Here is a 19,155-nt window from a genome sequence, read left to right on the forward strand (position 1 = left end):
TATAAAATATTAAGGCCAGCAGACTTAAAATGACATGTTTCTCAATATGGACATGTGTAAAAGAGCTGTAATAAAAGAACTGCATCTTTCATCGAATTTTGCTGTGGTATATTCTGTTCAATTAGAAGGATTTAGTTAAACCACTCTGGTTTTTTTGTCCCCTGCCACCAACATCCCTTGCTGTGGGGGAGTGGCTGGTGTGGAGAAGCATGACGAAGCATTGTTTACTTTGAATCATGTGTCCAGAGTTACACATCACTTCACCCAGCATATTTTTTTAAATTGCAAAAAATTGTAGGGGGAATTGTGATGTTCATGGTAACGTAGAGTGTGCTTCACACTGCATATTAGAAAATTACTGCACCTTTTTTTGTCCTGTATCATATGACTTGCTATGTGGGGTGTGTGTGTGTGTGTGTGTGTGTGTGTGTGTGTGTGTGTGTGTGTGTGTGTGTGTGTGTGTGTGTGTGTGTGTGTGTGTGTGTGTGTGTGTGTGTGTGTGTGTGTGTGTGTGTGTGTGTGAGTGAGTGTGTGAGTGAGTGAGTGTGTGAGAGAGAGATTTATCATAGTCTGGCTCCACATGAATAAGTACATAAAGGCTAAATTACTGTGCTGGAAAATGGAATCAGTCCACCAACATTTTAATTGCTTTAATATAGAAGACAATATGAACATCAAAAAATTCTGATTATTTGAGTGCTTTGTATCCTCAGAAATAATTGCACATAAAGCACAGTTTAATCAGTCTAGTGGTTAACAAATCTTGCTACCAAATGATGCCAAGTTACCTCTTACTTTTATTCACTTTAAATGTGGCCTGGTACAAAAGAGGGTAAGAGATTGTGAAGTTGAACTGACCTGAGAATGGTTATCTCTGTTCTAGCTGTACTCTGCTGTGATCACCTTTTCTTTCCAGAGGTCAGTTAGCTGAATGAAGCTTGGTTTGAATGAATTTCATTGGGCAACTGTGCTTATGACTGCAAGGAGCACTGTAGGGCATCCCAGGTGACAAATATCTGGAAATCAGCAGTGAATAATGAAATGCTTAGGTAAGACTGGTCATCACTGCAAAGAACACCAGACATGGCATGAAATGTCTTCCAAATTTGGATCTACTGACAAATTGGTTTCTTAGCTGCAATATTCAGAATTTCTTCTTGCTTTCTGGGCTTAAGGAGGATGCAGTGGCCACTGTTTGTCATCCATTTCCAAATGCTTTTTGGGACTATGCACTAGTATGAAAGCATGCATTAAAGCTTGAATGTATGATTTCCTCAACCTGGGCTTTCTTGAAAGCTATAACAATGAATGATGCAACATTGCACAGCCAGTGCTATGGCTTCTCCTGTTTCCAAGGCAACAGCTTACAATGCACATGGTGGTCATGCACCACCTTACATGAGTCCTAAAAATAAAAGCACTACAAAAGGCTGCAGACCCCCAGTGTAGCCTTGCGTCTGCTGTGCTCATTAAAGTCTATGAAACCTTGTTTGATCAGGACCAATAGTAATTTTTCATCAGCTTACACTAATGGTCTTTGTAATGATGAGCATTAATGATTAGAGGGGGTATCTCCCTCAATTATAGAGTGGATGAACTCTTGTTATGCAATTGATTAATTGACAGAGGTGCTGCAAGTTCAGGAGCCTCTCAGTTGGAAAGGTGTAGGAAATACTGCAGTCAGCAAGGTATCAGCAAGCACTTAGAGTGCCAGAGAGTCTAAGAATAGAAGCTGTTTTTTTCTTGGCCTTCTGTTTTTCAGTGTGGCAGCATCGCTGAAAGGTCAAGATGTTGTTTTAGCACACAGAACCACCTTTGAGTAACACAAGACAAAGAACATGTCTTTTCTGAGAAGCGTGTAAAGAGACAGCAATCACTTGCTAAAGCCTGCCCAAAAAACAATAGCATCGATCAGGGCTCTGCTCTGCTTCAGACAGGACTAGGGGAAAATGCTCTGACAGATGTGGTGATCATAGAGGGGAGACAATTGCATAACTATAAAGCAGTTAATGGATTGAATATTTAAATTACTGCTTTCATGTGCAAGTGGGTCCACCCAAAGTAGCTGATTAAAGCTTTTGGTGGACCTACGGTCTTTCCATTGTCTCTGCATAGCCATGAAAGCCACTAACCATTCACATTATATAAAATGATTCTTGGGAAGTTGAAGGTTCTGGGTGGTTGTATTTCTACAAGCCTTATTAAGTGTCACTATAAAATATCACAGGAGAAATGCTGATGAAATGCCAGGATCAGATTTAGCCTTGGCCTAAATGAACCAATCTTGTCATGGCATATTTGTTGTCATGTTGTGGCAAATCTTGGCCTAAATGTGTCTGCTAAACATTAAGGCTATATATCCAAAATCTGGGCAAGCAGCTAGATCTCTCTACATCTCTCTCTTGCGATCTCTCTCTCATACAAAACACATGTACACATGCATTCTATCACTGGCTGTTTCATAAACCCCCAGACAGTTTCTATCCTCTTACAGGTCAATTCGGAAGCATCTCCAGCAGAATATCAAGAAAGAGGTTGAATGAGACTCCAGGTACACTCTGTCACTTCCAGCGCAATCACATATTTTTTATGACTTTGGAATGTGTGTTGCGGTCATTTTTAGACATCTTTTATTGTACAAAAACGGAAGGGTTGGCACAATGAAATTGGAGTTCCATGTAAATGGTTGTGTGTATTATTGTGAAAATTAAGTAAAAGTAACAAGAACAAGACAGACCAAAACTCAGCTCAACATTAAAATCCAATGATATTGTTTATTATAGAACAGTTAGTTCTTTGATTAGACGATAGAGATTTCATGAGTGCTGATATAGAGTATAATGGTACTCTGCTTTACAAGTGCATTTTATTAACCCTTAATTACAATTGTTATCTATCTTAGATTGTAACATTTGCTGTTATCTCATCAGAGTCACGTCATCAAATGATTTGTCAAAAGACTCATATTTTTCTGTTTGCACAATAAATGGGAACATGCAGATAAATGTACATTATAAAAGTAGCCGGCCTGTGGTAACATAAACCTCCACAAAGTAGCAACCTATGGGAAAATGTTTGTGTTGTTTGGTGACAGTTCAGTACCAGTCCATTTGCGGAGCTATTTGTGTTGACAGAACCAAATAAATTAGTAAATAAACAAACAAATCATAACATATTGTAGATTATTAGTGTTAACTAATAAATGGCACTTGTGGAACTGTTGTATAAAAGCAATATCACATGTGATATTGTTTGATTTAATCTCTGGCAGAACTGGCAGAACAATAAAGGCTAAGTAAAACAATCCACACCCACCTCTTGTAACTTCTAACAAAACTCAACCTCTTCCCAGTGAGTGACTAAAATGACAATGCAGGGATTTCCAGGATTACAAGGCTTATCAGGGGAGCAAATCAAATACTATAGGCACAACTATATAACATAATCTACCACAGGCACCACCCCTCATCGTATGGATACTGTATAGCAGAATATGGATATGATTATAAGTGTTAATAGAAGTGCCATATAGTAGACTCAGAAGATCCTAATTATTCATCACACTCGCCAGTATATATTTCACTTTTCCCAGTCCTTTTACACAGGGATTCACCTTGACTTATAATTGTGCGTTGCACATGCTTTTCATACATGTGCCAAAAAAGGTAACACCTTGTGTTTCTGTTTGTCAGGGCTCCTTTATCACATAAAACCAGGTTGCGCTGGGTTATCTTATTTCAGACAATGGGCTGCGTGCTGCTAAGGCTTTTTCATGAGATTAAAGGCACTAATGCTTCAGATTGCAGTCATAATTCACAGAGGCCCTTGCGGTTGTGAGTTACAGCTCAACAGAAGTCACTGTGCCACTTTTGCCAGTTACTGAGCCCTTTTGGAAGTGTATGCTGGAGGTTTCTTGCTTCTTGGGGAGGTTACTGTTTCTTTGTTCTGAGCATGATGTCAAGACAACATTATCTTATCCATTGTACAACTTTCAAGTTCTAAAATGTCAGATTGACCCCTTTTTTGTTTCAGTTCATGACAGACATCAGCTGTAAGCATTTATAAACATAGGCAATTTCCTGAGATAGTGAAAAATAAAAATAGAAAAATAGATAGACTGTTTGTAAATGAGAATGTCCTAAAATCTAATCTGAGCTCCCCAGAGTATGAGCAATAATTATTTTCAAATAGCATTTTATTTCAGTTCATTCCTTTTAAGAATGAAAGTCTGTGCATTCAGGTAGTGGAAATCAGGGGTAAAATCAGTGGCAGTTTGATCTGCAGTGATAGAGGTGCCTCAATGATCTACAGTGATCATCTTCACACATTTTCAAACAGAAGAATGTGTAGCTGCAGTAGTCTTGACAGTTTGCCAGTTACACTCTGATGTGAATTGACAATGTTTAGGGACAGCTGCCAACATCCACATTTTTAGAATGAATTCTCTTGTTTAGCAAGGGAATTTTGTTGAAGAAACTTTGTACCACAATGATGTGATTATTTTTTATTGAAAGGAACACAGAAATAAATGTCACACTGGAGTAGTGTGTATAAAGCAAAAATAATTTATCAGTCATTGCACAGCTTATACTGTGGGTGTCAATACATATAAGGACCTAAAGGTTAAGGCTGAATCTAAGGATATTGTGCTGGGTGGCGTGTCAAAGAAAAGGGTTACACAAGGGAGTATGCCATACTAACAATGACCAATTTTCTATATGATCTAACAGGAATATATATATATAAGAAGTGAAAATAAGAATCAGTAACTACAACAGATAGCACCCTTTTACAAAATATTTTTCATATCACAGAAAGGAACTACTAGATTGTATCTCATAAAATTAATACATTTTGGATATATAAATTAAATTTGTTGTATAATCATGTTGTGATTATCCTGTTCCATGTATTTAATTTTTTTAATTAATTCCAGTATTTAATTTTTTACCATACTGATGTCATGACCAAAATAGACTTCTATATCATTAATTTTTTAAACAATAAACCATAAAACATCACATGAAGCGTGTTATTCTTGAAAACATTTACATTTTTTTATTCCAGTTAAAGAAAAAATACTTGGTCAGTCCAGTGCATGGCCCAGCTGACAGCCAAATGTATACACAACATCTTAGCAAAGTCTGCACAGGCTCAACTCCATTATCCTTGTTGATAATATGGCTACAACCATATTTACTTGCTAAACTCCACCTGTCCTCCAGCACTAATGCACCTCAAATGACAGCAGCTTGTGGGCATCATAACTCTAAGCATAACTCATAACACATCAAACAGAATTGGCAAAGCACTTCTCAGCATCTCTGCAGACAGCAAGTGTTGAATATATCAGATTGGCTTCCTAGAGTGCTGCTGAGGTCATTCTGTTCTGATTCTGAGTTCAGCTTCATGCCATAAGTCAGTGACCCCTTGTGTGCTCACAGTCTGTTTAAATAGCACCTTGGCAATAAGTGTCACAGAACGCTCATCTCCCGCGAGTCATGTGGTTTGGCCCGCCACGTACAGTTGGGAGGATCCCACACCTGGACCTTGTCCTGTCTGTGTATTTAAGCTGTTTGATGTACTTGGTCTTGTCTGCAATGCTGTGGACCTGTGCTTTGCTGGCATCTTTGCTGAACACACACAACAAGAGAGAAAATGTAAGGATTGGTTTATTGTAATAAAAAGAAATTGAATGTGGTTACAATAAATTTAAAACAACAACAACAACAACAACATAATCACCATCAAAAAGTAGAAAGATTAAAGCAGTTTCAATAGGAACTCATGTTTTTTGCTTTGATTGTTTAAAAATTCACCTGCTGACAATCTGAGGTTGACGGTTTATAGAGGAGGCATACCTCATTCCACCGCAAGGGATATAGCGCCTGCCTCGAGCTGAAGGGGTATCCTGAGGCTTCTCACCCGGGACCTAAATCCACATCAGCATCACTGGGTGATGACTCTCCAGATAATGAAGACCAAATGTTCTTTCATACTTTGTTTCTAACTACTGGGTCTGGGACTGCACTGTGCAATATCTATACCTTACTGTAAATACAATATTTGAACTATTATAATGGGAGATCACAAACTATTTACTAGGAGACAACTGTATTGCCTCATCTTTTTGTACACTGACATCTTTAATATATGATTTTGGCTTAATATATTTGTTGTATATACATACTGCTGTGTACAATGTGTGGTGCCTTGCACTGCTCTGTACTTTAGTATTTGTTTAAAACATTTGTCTACCTTGTCAGCTCTGAGGTGGGTTTCACTAATACTGTGAATAAGTTTAGTGAATAAGCTTTGTTTAGTCAGTAAGCTTACAGCATAGTGGCTGAATGGAATTAAAAATCCTAATCATATATACAAATAGACACTGTGCTGAATTGTCACCTTGGATTTCAGAGTGAGGACAGTGGCCCTGATGGTGGGCAGGTCTTTGGTAGGGATGTACTTTTCCACCATCTTATCAAAGTCGTGATGAGACGACAGGAACAGTAGCATGCGGCGACCAAAGTACCTGAGACAAATAACAGCCCCGTTCCCATGAGAGAACCATGAGGGAGGAACTTAAGGGTGACTCACAGCACACCAACAAATTGTACCAGTCTACTACATTTACTACAATTAAGCAGAGTCCAATATTTATTAGTATATTTATTTTACCAGGACACAATTCCAGTTGCCAAGACACTCTGTGTCTAAAAAACTTCTATTACTCTACAATTTAGCTGCATTTGCTGACTTCAGAGTGTCATAGTTAGGAGACTAAAAGAATAAACCAAAAGATTACTATCTGGGCATGTGAAAAGCTTTGATAGTTTTCCATCTGATCCTGGTACCAACCTGGTTTCTTGGGAAGAGTCTTGCGCCAATTTGGAGACTGCAGGTAGAATTCGATTAGTCACACCTTTTGTCCCAGACAATAAGCGGTCAGCGCCAATCTTTTCTATCAAAGTAGCCAAATGCTGAGAAGTGCACTTTCTTACTGCAGCATTCAAATGACTTTTGAGGAGAACACAAACGAGAAAAGAGAAGGAAATATTTAAAGGCACTCAAAAAAGTATGACATAATAACAAATATGTAGTAATCTAGTCAATGTATACAGTGCAATGTTTAACTCTTTCATCTTTAAAGTAACTTAATACACTTATCTATGAACTAAAGGCATAATCAAATTATCCTATTCTATTTGATGGCTTTAAAAAAAATCTTTAAGAGGATAAATCAACAAAAATACTGTCCAATGCCAAAAAACATTTCGAAACACCAAAGGATAAGTGAAAATAATAGCAAACAGCAGCCAAAGCGCTCTCATTTGTTGGCCTCTTGACTGCTGCAGCTAGATGAAAGCTATAGCTGAAAGCTAACTGCAAGTTAACTGACCCGAGTCCTCCAGCGAGAAGAGCGTTCATGCTTCGGGTGGGGGTGCAGTTCTGCACCATGCAGTCCAGGGCTGTGTCCACATCCTGCCTAATAAAAGCATTGGACTCTCCTGCTTTGTGGAGGAGGACCTTGGGTGTAGCTTCCACCTCCTGGTCCATACTTTTCTGCAGGCCAGAGTACAACTCTCCCAAGGTCACCACCGCCACGCGTGACACTCCAGAGCGTAGGTTCTGAACCTGGGGGAAGGAAGACATTCCAGCTTGTGTTATGCCAAGAAATGGCTTCATCACTCATTATTACAGTTAAATATGGCATCTAAAATGCCCTTAGATGAAAATTATTTTTATAATAATTTCAAGCATTATACTAACTTTACTGAAAGATCTGTGTAGTTTTTGGCAGCAATGTCTCAATAACATAGGCTGATGGTGTATGACAAAAAATTTAATGGTATTATAGGTTAATTTTAGGAATCAGACAGATTCACAGGAAGTTACAAGGAGTCAGACGCAATAGTGAGCAGATATAGTCACTTACCTCTTGATTAAGAACAAGGCAGACATCATGAAGCCTACTACTAAGCACATCAGAGTGATACCGTGCTAAACTACGCATGAGTATCAGGCCATCAATCTTCTTCTCCCTGTATGAAAATATTGGACAAACACAAACTGTAAAAGTAGGTTATCATAACTGAAAAAAGATTATGAAAGAGGGGACAAAAGGAAAAAAGTGATAGTGATAAAATCACTTTACTAATTTCTAAGCATATGTATCATATATGCAGAAAATCATAAATTACTAAACTGTTTTACTTGACCCTAGCCAAATGCGTCATAATTTTACAGGTATGAGATTTACCAGTCATCAGAGCTAAGCAGTCTGAAGCTCTGAGTGACAGCAAGGTCCGGTTTAGAGAACGGCCGCAAAGCCAGCTGCTCATGGGGATTCTTCCTGGGGGTTCCTGGTGTGAGTTCATCTAAAGAGGAATACCGCACCACAAACAAACTGACTACTTATTTTAGGGCTACCAGTTCAACTTTGTTTCAAATCAACTTGACTGCAAAACATAACATTATTCAAGATGGCCAACTACATTTAATGGCCTTGCACAGTATTTTTTCTCCTTACTCAAAATGTTGTATTAGCTGGAAGTATGTGATTATCTTCATACTTCTGCTTCAGTTCAGTAGTTATTGGGCATTGTAGAGTGCATAAAACAACCTCTAATTGTTTTATTTTTTCTATACCGCCTAACTTCTATTTAGGACTTACACTTTATGTGGTGTTATCTTTGATGTCACAGATAACACTAATTGACTATAGGGAATCATAAGCTATGTAATATTGCATATACATGAACTGTGAAATCAACTGACCCTACTACACTTCAATCACTGCACATAGCTCTTTTCAAGGAACAGAGATGACATGTACATACAAATGCTCAGTTTTTGTATACAAACGGGAAAAGGGTTACTCTACATTTTATTCCAGAAAACAAGACCAAATCAAGGTTGCTCAAATTTCTTTCTGGGGTCTAAGTGACACCCAATACAAGAGTTTGTAGCAAGCATTTTACTGTGAAATAATTTGCAAACTGAGCTCAATACAGCTCTAGATTTGCCTGCCGACTATAACTGAAACACAACACCTTTCCCCACACTTACTGGAGGTAATATTGATAAGTTAGTAAGTCTTTGATATTAATTAACAGCCATTGTTTTCATTCGACACTTTATTCAATACCGTAGCAAGTAATGGAAAATATAACAAAACGTTAGTACATGCAAACGTTTGCTAATTTTGTGCAATTTGGGTCAACAAATGTATTTTTTATAACGTTATGATACACCAACACTATTTGAAATTGCCACCAGTCTCTGCCTGTCCCATGTTTAGCTCTCTCCGTGCGTAGTCAAAGCCTGTTAGCTAGACCTGATTAACCAGCCGAATATACGCTAGTTAGCTAACGTTCCTTAATAGCTTTAATGTAAACATGATCAATATGTAATAAATGCACAGATGATATTGCTATAAATGTATTCTTAAAATACGAACTGTGGTGTCCTCTAATAGATTAGTCTATTTAAACACAGCAAGGATTCTGCTGTTGACCAAAATCCCTAATAGCTTTTCACACAGAGGCTGTCAATGAATCCTCTGAGGTCCACGCCCAAACAGCAGAATGGTAAAAGGACAACACTCTTTTTAATGTCGTTTTATGGTTTAAAAAAATGATAGTAGGAAGGTGACTGGAATATTTAACATTCTTTGGAATATATATGGTTGGGTTTTTTTTTGTTTTTTTGCATTTTTAAACAAACAACTGTGCAGGGCCTTTAAAACACAATTGTGTGATACAGCGTTTAGAGCAAATCTATTTACTCAAGAGCAGTGACCATGCATGAAGCGCAGAATAACAGGTGACACTCACCAGAGCAGTTTGAAAGGGGTGGACATGCTCTGTTCAGACTGGGGGCTTGTTGGCGTCGTGGCAGCATGCGTCTGGAAGGAGCCGTGGGAGGGCTGGGACGAATGAAACTTTTGACCAGGCTTCTGGGTGCGTGTGTGCTGTTGGGGCTCGAGGGCAAATCATCCAGGAGTTCAGCCTTCGTGGATGCTAGAACACTACCGTTGCGCTGCAAATCTGATGGGAAGGAGATTAACAGGCTATGGTGACTACAGAGCTTCCATGAGTCTCAGTAAGCACGAGGAGGAGCATTCATTGAGGTCAACCGTTACCTTTCAGAGATGCCGTGTCGTCTGAGCCCACGTCAAATGCCATGTGTCTAAAGTTCTGCTTCAATCGTTGCATGTTCTGCCACTCCCCCTGTATAGGCGGAACTTCTTGCTGCTCCAGACGATGTTGATGCATCTTAACCCTTGCAAACCTAAACGGCTTTACCCTCTCCAACAAATACACATACATGAATAACCACATAGCATCTCTATTCAAGACTGTCAATCAGAACCTGGAGGACCGGACTGAAATTATGCAACGTAGGAGTCAATTTGCATTAAAATCTTATCAAATCGTTATTTTATCAAAATTTTACTGTCAAACTGGCAACAAAGTCATTCCATATCAACAGCACATTCAAAAACCACTGCTGAAGTTAGGAAAGATTAAAGTAAAGGGAATCAATAAATATTAGCAGATTGTTCAATAAAACAAAATAAACATTGTCTCACCGCTGCTTTTTCTGGCTCAGTGCTTTCTTCCGAATCCATATGGCCAGCTGAAACAGCATGGCCATACACCCCAATCAGTGGCTCCCTGGGGGGTTTTCTTACCAACTCCTCCTGTTCTGGGGACAGAGTCACTCCAGGGTAGCAGGGAGCACCAGTGAAGCCAAAAACTCCTGTCATGGTGGTAAAAAAGTGTCAGTTTAAGGCAAAGCCACATCAACCTCTGTGTACTTCACATATGGAGAAACACACCAGTCAAAAGTGAAGGCAGCTGCATTACAATCACAGTAAACAGTTTACATTTTCATCCTGTAATTGGCATCCTTGTTACCAACTATCAAGTTCTTACTCAAAATGTGATTAGATATCACAAAGATATAACAAAGAATAACTGAAAGCAAGACATCCATTCCAGATTAAGTAGAGCTCATGTAAATGTGTGACCCAACAATGATTCAGTTTCTTTTTTTTTTTTAATTGAATCCTGAAATCTTACATTTCAATACAATTTGATATTTCAGTATGATTCATTTTTAATTCTGACACTGCTAAATACTGAAGAGCCAAAAATGCTTTGGCAGTTTCCCACTGAACAAAGACACATTTTCTAAGCAATGTAGCTATGCCCTCACCTGTTTTATCCCCCCATGAGCTGGGGTCCCTGTGACGAGGGATCGTATCTCGCTTGTTGGGCCATGTATTGGACATGGACAGTGAGGAGTTTGCATGGCATCTACGAGGCAGGGTGGGAGTCAGCTGCACTCCCGGAAGAGTGGCCAGAGGGTAGGAGGGCAGCAGAAAAGACCCGGGGGGGGGGTGGATTGGAAGGAACTGAAAAGGTGCGCTCTACACTGGGGTTACCAGACAGCAAGCGGTTGGCTTTGGGCAAACCTGTATGGAAAAGAGCATCTATTCTCAAGAGAATCTTCCATGACTATTCATTTGGCAGCAAATAATGTTCAGTAGCTCCTTTCATTTGACACTCAGTGAGTGAAGTTTATGGTCAAGTGATGCCTTGATTCCAATTATTCTATTTAGCAATATTTTACAACAAAACAAATCTATTGCAAAAATTATGCAAATGTGCTATTTTCTACATTTTGTATATATAAATAAAGTAAAATCAACATCAACAAGTCACCTCTGTCAGAATCACTGAGATTAGCTGCTTTTAAAATATCTGGGTCCGCACCAAGGCTACCGCTTCGACAAAGTCTACCCACTGTCTCTCTTTTCCATCCTGGAGCATCGGGCTGGAAAGGCTCTACTGAATCTGGAGAATGAAACAGAAACAGGAAACTTGAGGACAATTTGAAGCATCAGCTCAGCATATGTAACTAATAGGCACACATCAGACTACAAATGCATACCAAAAAACAACTAAGCGGTAAACAAAAAGTGAGCAATAGCAATTTAGATTTTATAACTAAAGACTTTAACATAATTTTAAGAAAACTTAATCATATGGTTACATTGTTTACAGGAGACCTCTGTAGGCTCTTCTTGGATTTGAACAGTGCAGGTGGGATCTTTTATCAACAGACTGCAATAAAAGATTCAAGTCTAGTCTTGCCTGCAGTCTTATATTGTCAATGCCAACTAAAATAGGACTTGGTAAAAATCACAAATTCCTTACATCACACAGACCGCTGCAGCACACCAGAGCTCAACACTGGCCTTGTTTCACCCAGCATATTAAAGAAGCCATGTTATATAGATGATTGCGTTTGCAGCCATCTAGATGTGGTATCAGAAGCCAGCAAAGCAACATGACAATGTTTTGTTTGTTTGTTGGGGCGGGTTAAAATAATGACAAAGTGACAACTATAATCAATATACATGTATAGCCAGTATTATACTAAGCTTCTATATCAATGGTAGGAAGCATTATCATCCTAGGCTAAACAAAACTGCCCAACAAATAATGTGTTTCACCGTAAACCCACCCTGCATGTGGGTGGTCATGGTGCCCACTCTAGTGTGCTCTACTCAGTCATCTACAAACATATCACTGCTAAAATTAGTACTGGAGCATGAAATACACTCAAATTCAGACTTCCTCTAGTGTTTCTAATAAATACTACTCCCATGTTTCATAATCCACACACTGCTACATTGTGTTAATGCTTCGGTGTGGATTTTAGGATATTTTTCATGATGCCAAATTTTTTTTCCATAAAGTACAGGAATATTGAAAAGTACTGAAGAACGCCCATATTAATAGCAGCAGTCCGAATACTGATAGAAACCCACTTCAATGTATTCCATGTACTCATACACATTTAAAACTAAACAATGAGTTAACATTTTCATTTCATGTCTTGACCTACATGTTACAAGTCTGGGTGGCATGTTCAAGGACAAATGTCCAGATAAATTAACACACACACACACACGCACGCACGCACGCGCACGCACGCACGCACACACACACACACACTAATTAGCTAGATAATTAGCTGCTAATTTAAGGTGTGAAAATGAAAGCATGAGTAAAGGCAGAAACAGTAAAAGACACAAGAGACATGGGAATACAAATCAACATGTATTTATAGGTTGTATGTTGAAAACCTAGTAAGAAAATAGGACAAATCTAAAATAGAGGACACAAAGAGAAAACAAAGAGACATTTACTTACCAGAGTTTGTGCCACAGTTTTTCTGATTCAGCCTCAAGGAGGTAGTGAGATCTTCCACACTAAACTAAAGCAGCAACAACAAAAAACAGTCCCTTATTATTGAACATTTATAAGTAAGCATGTAGCAAACCATGATATTCCTTTTTTTAAATAGACATCTGTTCTGTTGTAGCTCAGTACACAATGCTTTCTTAACAAAAATGTACAGGACATTGTGCAATTTTATGCAACTAAATTACAATGAAAATAGTACTGAAACAGTTCAACATGAAAAATAATGGGGGTCATGTTATAAAAATGAAGTGACTCAAAACTTACACATTAGGCAAAACAGTTCAGGTCTGCAGAAGGGCAGTAATGTAAGAAGTAATGTTGATGGAAATTGGAATATGGAATAGAAAACAACTTGTAGCCTAACACAAATAAATAAGATTCACAGCTACATAAAGGAAAAAAAAGGTAAAGTAGCTTGTTGAGTTTGGAGCTGCATTCAAAATAGTACATTCTCTCATTTTTAACCTTATTTTTCCTTTTTTGTAATTCTGTGTGTGCATGTAAAATTAACTTCATGAGGTAATCACCCACCTTATCAGATAACTTTGCATTTGATGCACTGCAAGGCTGCTTGTTTACTAAACATGGGAGGAAAGACCTCTCCCAGGGTAGCTTGTTTTTCGCCTTCCTAGCGCTAACTACTCTCTTGTGTGACTGGAGGCCATCTGTAAGAGAACCAAAGCTGCCGTAGCCACTCAGTCGATCCGAATCTGGTTCTGTGTGGTGGCTCTGTGCACTGTTAACTTTCCCTCCATTAATAACCCAGTTCAGGTCAGCTCCAGAGCCAAACTGAGGTATTCGCCGTTGACCAGGCTTGGGGATGACCAGTGCGTATTCCACCATACCATCTGCAGACAATCGGGGGAGAATATGTCTGGCTCTTCGTGCCTGTACTGCAGCCATAAGTCCCTCCACATCTCCAGTGAAGTCCAACCTGTCAATGGCCTTCATGAGTAGCTGTTTTTTTCCTGTGTCAAGACAGCAGTCAAAAACAGCAAAGAGCTCCAGAGCAGCATGTCGGACCCTCTTTTTATTGTCTGCAAGATAAGGAGCCACTACAGAACACAGATTGGGGATATTGAAGTCTTTTCTGGGGTGTGTGAGCATAGCAGCTGTGATGATGTTGATGACATCTTCTCTGACTCTGGAATTTTTGTGCCTTAGCTGTCCTATTACAAGTTCCAAAACTTTCTGTGGACCTACAATCCTCATGAGGTGACGAAAAATATTCATGTACTCATTCCGGGGAACAGTCCGTGTGTCCCCCAAAGTTTTGAGGGCCACACATACAATCTGTTTATAATGTCTGTCCACGGCGTAGTCCAGGTTTTGAACCAGGAGGCTGATAACCTGTAAAGTGCCATACAAGACTTTGAAGTTTGTATCATCCAGAAGTCTACGTAAAAAATTGATGAATTCCACAATACTGTCAGAGGAAACGGTTTTCAAGTCCAGCTCTGAAATAATGTTCTTCAGCTCTTCTACCCCATTTGTTCGGCTCTGGTAGTTCTCGTGATCAAGGAGTTGTTCGTGTAACTCCGGCGATATTAGCGCATAAATCATCATTGATCAGACTCATTGATCCAATCACTGATTTGGAAAAGCAATATAGCCAGTTGGCTAGCTAGCGCACTTCAGCAGCGTGTTGGATAGGTGCTATATCACCAAGTCAGTTTGTCAGGAGCTCAACTTGGAAAGAATCCGTTAGCTAACTAGCTAAGCTAGTTAACCTAGGTTAGCAATCGCAATCGCAGTAACGCTACAGTTCAAGCAACACTGTCCAGTATTGTTGACAATTAGGATATTTACAAAGACTGTGTTCTCCAACAAGAATAAAAAGCACTTTCCTCTTTTGAATTCCAGTACGATCTTGAAAGTTGGGTATATGTAAACACATAGACTTGCTCGGAATTTTCTTCTCAGACCATCGTTCATCACAGTTCATCGTCTGGAATCAAAAAAACACTATGTCAAAAAACAACTGCTTCCATGGTGACGCGAGTTCTCGTAACCGCGAAGATTCGACCTCGCGCGTGAAAATATGGGAATTGTGACCAAATATGCTTGACCGTATTGGACCATAAATTATGTTCATTCAAATGGCCTATAACGATACAACAACTCTTCTTATGTGTAGCTGTTCACAATAACGTTATTCTGCGTCCATATCTCTGTTTAAGGACATTTACATGGTATAAAATCCCAATGGATGTCTGTACTCTAAAAAAAAAAGCTCAGCAGGTTTTCTAAATTTCACTCGTATGTCCGTGGTTTGTGGGTAATTTCAAATCTTTTGCATCTTTTGCATCCACACTAAAACAATGTTATGTTCCAGGGTGTATGGAACCCTCCAGATTCCAAACTATGTTTGGTATTAAATAGAGTTATTTTGTAATTCTGAACTGTAGCTTTTTTGTAGACACCAGATGCATACATTAGTTCTGGGTCTACATAGGTTCAGAGAATCCCAAGTGAAGTTAAAGAAATATATATTTTAGTTTTAGAATTAAGCCTAGAGTGAGCCAATAGTGAACTTTCCCAGATATACCTAATTTAGTGTGTCTGTGTCTTAAACAACCTGGATCTCAACACCACCAAGATGTGGAAATTATAATGTACTTCAGGAAGCATCCTCTTGCACCCTCCTCATTAGTCATTAAGAAACTGGTCAATGCAGTGGAATCCTGCAAATTCATTTCAGATGCAGGATTCTACTATTACAAAGAAAGTACAGAAGCGCAGGTATGTCTTAATCAAAAGCTTAATTACATTTTAGGCTCCACTAATGCACAGTCCAGAAACCAGCTGCAGCATATCATTGAGTGCGCTCAGAAAGTCATCTTTCTCTTTCTCTCTTTTCTCTTTCTCATTCCTTGCTGAGCTTCATCAGTCTAGAAACTTCAAAAGTTCTGCAAATCCCTTCACCTGGATGTCACTTATTTCAGAAACTCCCCAATGGAAAACACTTTAAAGCATTCAAAACCAATACTAACCAGCATCTGACCTGTTTCTTTCCCAATGGCATATCTTTGCTGAACCACAATCCTCTGCAGTCCTGATGAAAACCAGTTCAATTGAATTCAAATTTATTTCTGTAGCACCTTTTACTACATTCATTGTAACAAAACAGCTTTACTGATGTCAGAGTCTGGACCCCCCACTGAGCAAGCCAAAGGTGACATTGGCAAGGTAAAACTATGGGTGTAACAAAGAATCCTCAAGAGGAATCAAGACTTGAAGGAGGTATCTGTCCTTAAATGGTCAACACCAGACAGCACAACAACAAAATAAGCAATGAGATCAAAATATCAGTAAGAAAGGAGTCATTTAGGAGCAAATAGTGATTAGGAATTAGGAAAAACTTAGAAATGTAATTACTGCTGAAGCAATTCACACAGCCTAGTGAACTGTCATGTTTACAAAACTGTACCTTACATGTCACAAATTTTAATTCATTTTGCAAATAGAATTGTATACTGTAAAATGTTTCATTTACTTCTACATATTGTATACGTCTACATCTTGATATTTATCCCCAGTGAAATGTATATACTGCCATTTATACTGTAGTGTGCATGTTGTATTTGGGTTAGCTATTTTCTAGTCTTTCATCAATACGCTTTTGATAACAGGGCTGCTTCTAGCTGGATTTTTTGGTGGCCCATTCCCAAGTAATTAGTGACAATGACGTGTAACTCATGCAACATGGCTGTGTGTTTAACTTCTGCCCTCACTAACAAATGCACACATTTCGTCACACTACAATTTATGAAACAGCATGTTGGATAGACTAATCATGCTTTCTCATTCATGCCATGCCAAACTGGAATCTAGCATAAATATGCTCCAGTCTGATGTGCGATCAGTATAGGATAAAAATTGTACCACTCAGTTAACAGAACAGTTATGTAAATATGCTAGGCGATTGAAATATATTACATTTCTAGTTTCCAGCAGCAGTTATCATATGCCAAAGACTGTATATACATGAAAAAGATCAATAACAAAAACAAATCTTGTCTCAACATCCACAAAGAAGCTCTTACAGCCTACCACAACTAATCACACCACTACCTTATTGTGTAGTGGAACAGAGATTAAAGAGAAAGAGGCGCGTGGTATAAAGCAAATTGAATTATAAACACATACTATATAGGGAAAATGACATTTGTGACATGCACATTTTGAAATGGTAATGTGATTGGGTTGTTTTTTTTTTCTGGAGTGCTATTTAGTGCACCCTTCTCCCGGAAGTTACGCAGACAGAACCTCTTTTGTGTTTGTTTTTCCTGACAAACGCTCAAGGCTTCTGTCACTAGCGTGTTGATCTCCGCTACTGCGATACATTAGACCTCGTTGGCACATCCAAAAGGTTGAATACAGGTAATTAACATCAGTTTCGTAATATTTTCACACTGCTTGATTGTAGTAGAGCGCGCTGGACTAGTTTGTTGCTAACGTTACATAGACAGTCGGCACATCCTGGCAAAGTTTATTTTTAGCAGCAACTGTAGTTAGCTAGCGAGCTTGCGAACATTAACCACAATAGCGAGCCGTTAGCATGTCATCAAGCTAATGGTACCCGTCTAGCTAGCTACCTAGCTAGCATCATCAGGATTCAGACAGGTGATTTGATCTCGGCCATGAGCAGCTACTGTGAATGACCTTCTGATTTTTAACATTTGACTTAAGTATTATTAGATAGCTTTGTGAAGGTCAATAGCTAGGTTGAGCAAAGAACTAAGAAGTAAACGTTTTTAGCAAGATACTTAGAATGTTTATGGTTTTCTTAAAGTGCTGGTAGCTTAACAATTATTTATGGTCTCCTTGCTGTATAATCGCGTTAACTTGGTTCTATCTAGCTAACCTAGCTACGGCGGTAATAAACATTACTGTTAGCTAGCTACTTAGCTATTTTAGCCAGCTCACTCAATGTGTTAACGTTTCATCAGAAGCCAATGCGTTCTAACCGAGTAGGTACGATATTTCCGCTTGTATTTAACTTTAACGTATTAGTCGTTTTTAAAGTTGTTGGCTAACTAACTGATTCAGCCTCAAGGAGGTAGTGAGATCTTCCACACTAAACTAAAGCAGCAACAACAAAAAACAGTCCCTTATTATTGAACATTTATAAGTAAGCATGTAGCTAACCATGATATTCCTTTATTTTAAATGGACATCTGTTCTGTTGTAGCTCAGTACACAATGCTTTCTTAACAAAAATGTACAGGACATTGTGCAATTTTATGCAACTAAATTACAATGAAAATAGTACTGAAACAGTTCAACATGAAAAATAATGGGGGGGGTCATGTTATAAAAATGAAGTGACTCAAAACTTACACATTAGGCAAAACAGTTCAGGTCTGCAGAAGGGCAGTAATGTAAGAAATGTAAGGCTGTAACTTTCATCTTTGGTTATATCTTAAATTTTGTCTATAAAATTTCTAGATTCCTTTGATCAGAACTTCTCAGGGGTCATTTTTTTTCACCAAGAGGTATAAAAACAAGACGGGTGTCTAATTCCACAGTGATAACATTACCCAAGACTTCATAATCTTCTCCCTTCATTAAACATTCAACACACTGTCTAACTGCCTGGTTTCCATAAGCAAAACCACACGGCCCTATTATTAGAGACATTAGAGAGATAGATTGGATAGAATTCAGTTTGAATATATTTTTCACTAAAATGCTTGTGAAACAACTCTAGAAAAGCACACACTGACCCCAGATTATTAAAAACAGTTACATATGTTTTGCACAAAACCCCACCTTTTTACTGTTTGCGTGCTTACAAAGGAGAAATAAGTCAACAGGATGCCATTGCCTCGCTGAGCTTGAAGTAAACACGCAAGGTGATTTTCAGTGG

At 38.7% G+C, this 19,155-nt stretch overlaps 1 protein-coding gene across 1 annotated transcript; it reads right to left on the reverse strand.

Moving 5' to 3' along the window:
• Positions 1–5,485: 5,485 nt before the first annotated feature.
• LOC145655524 (TOG array regulator of axonemal microtubules protein 1-like) lies at positions 5,486–14,908 on the reverse strand. The gene is made up of 13 exons (XM_081709050.1): positions 13,815–14,908; positions 13,252–13,293; positions 11,224–11,347; positions 10,597–10,764; positions 10,145–10,315; positions 9,837–10,049; positions 8,261–8,378; positions 7,937–8,042; positions 7,400–7,635; positions 6,859–7,017; positions 6,406–6,532; positions 5,820–5,932; positions 5,486–5,633 (listed from the first exon to the last, which is right to left on the reverse strand). Exons 1-13 carry the CDS (start codon positions 14,847–14,849, stop codon positions 5,486–5,488), a joined length of 2,760 nt encoding a protein of 919 aa, XP_081565176.1. The 5' UTR covers positions 14,850–14,908.
• Positions 14,909–19,155: the final 4,247 nt, after the last annotated feature.

The sequence above is a fragment of the Electrophorus electricus genome, unplaced genomic scaffold (assembly GCF_041902795.1).
Source record: "Electrophorus electricus isolate QZ-2024a unplaced genomic scaffold, ASM4190279v1 Scaffold27, whole genome shotgun sequence".
Lineage (NCBI taxonomy): Eukaryota > Metazoa > Chordata > Actinopteri > Gymnotiformes > Gymnotidae > Electrophorus > Electrophorus electricus.

Coding starts and splice junctions, on each gene's coding strand:
- LOC145655524 (XM_081709050.1), bottom strand. CDS start 14,849: ATGATGATTTATGCGCTAATATCGCCGGAGTTACACGAACAACTCCTT. Junction 11,348..13,251: donor CCTCCTTGAGGCTGAATCAG/AAAAACTGTGGC, acceptor CCGGGAGTGCAG/CTGACTCCCACCCTGCCTCG. Junction 5,933..6,405: donor TCCTCACTCTGAAATCCAAG/GTGACAATTCAG, acceptor ATGTGGATTTAG/GTCCCGGGTGAGAAGCCTCA.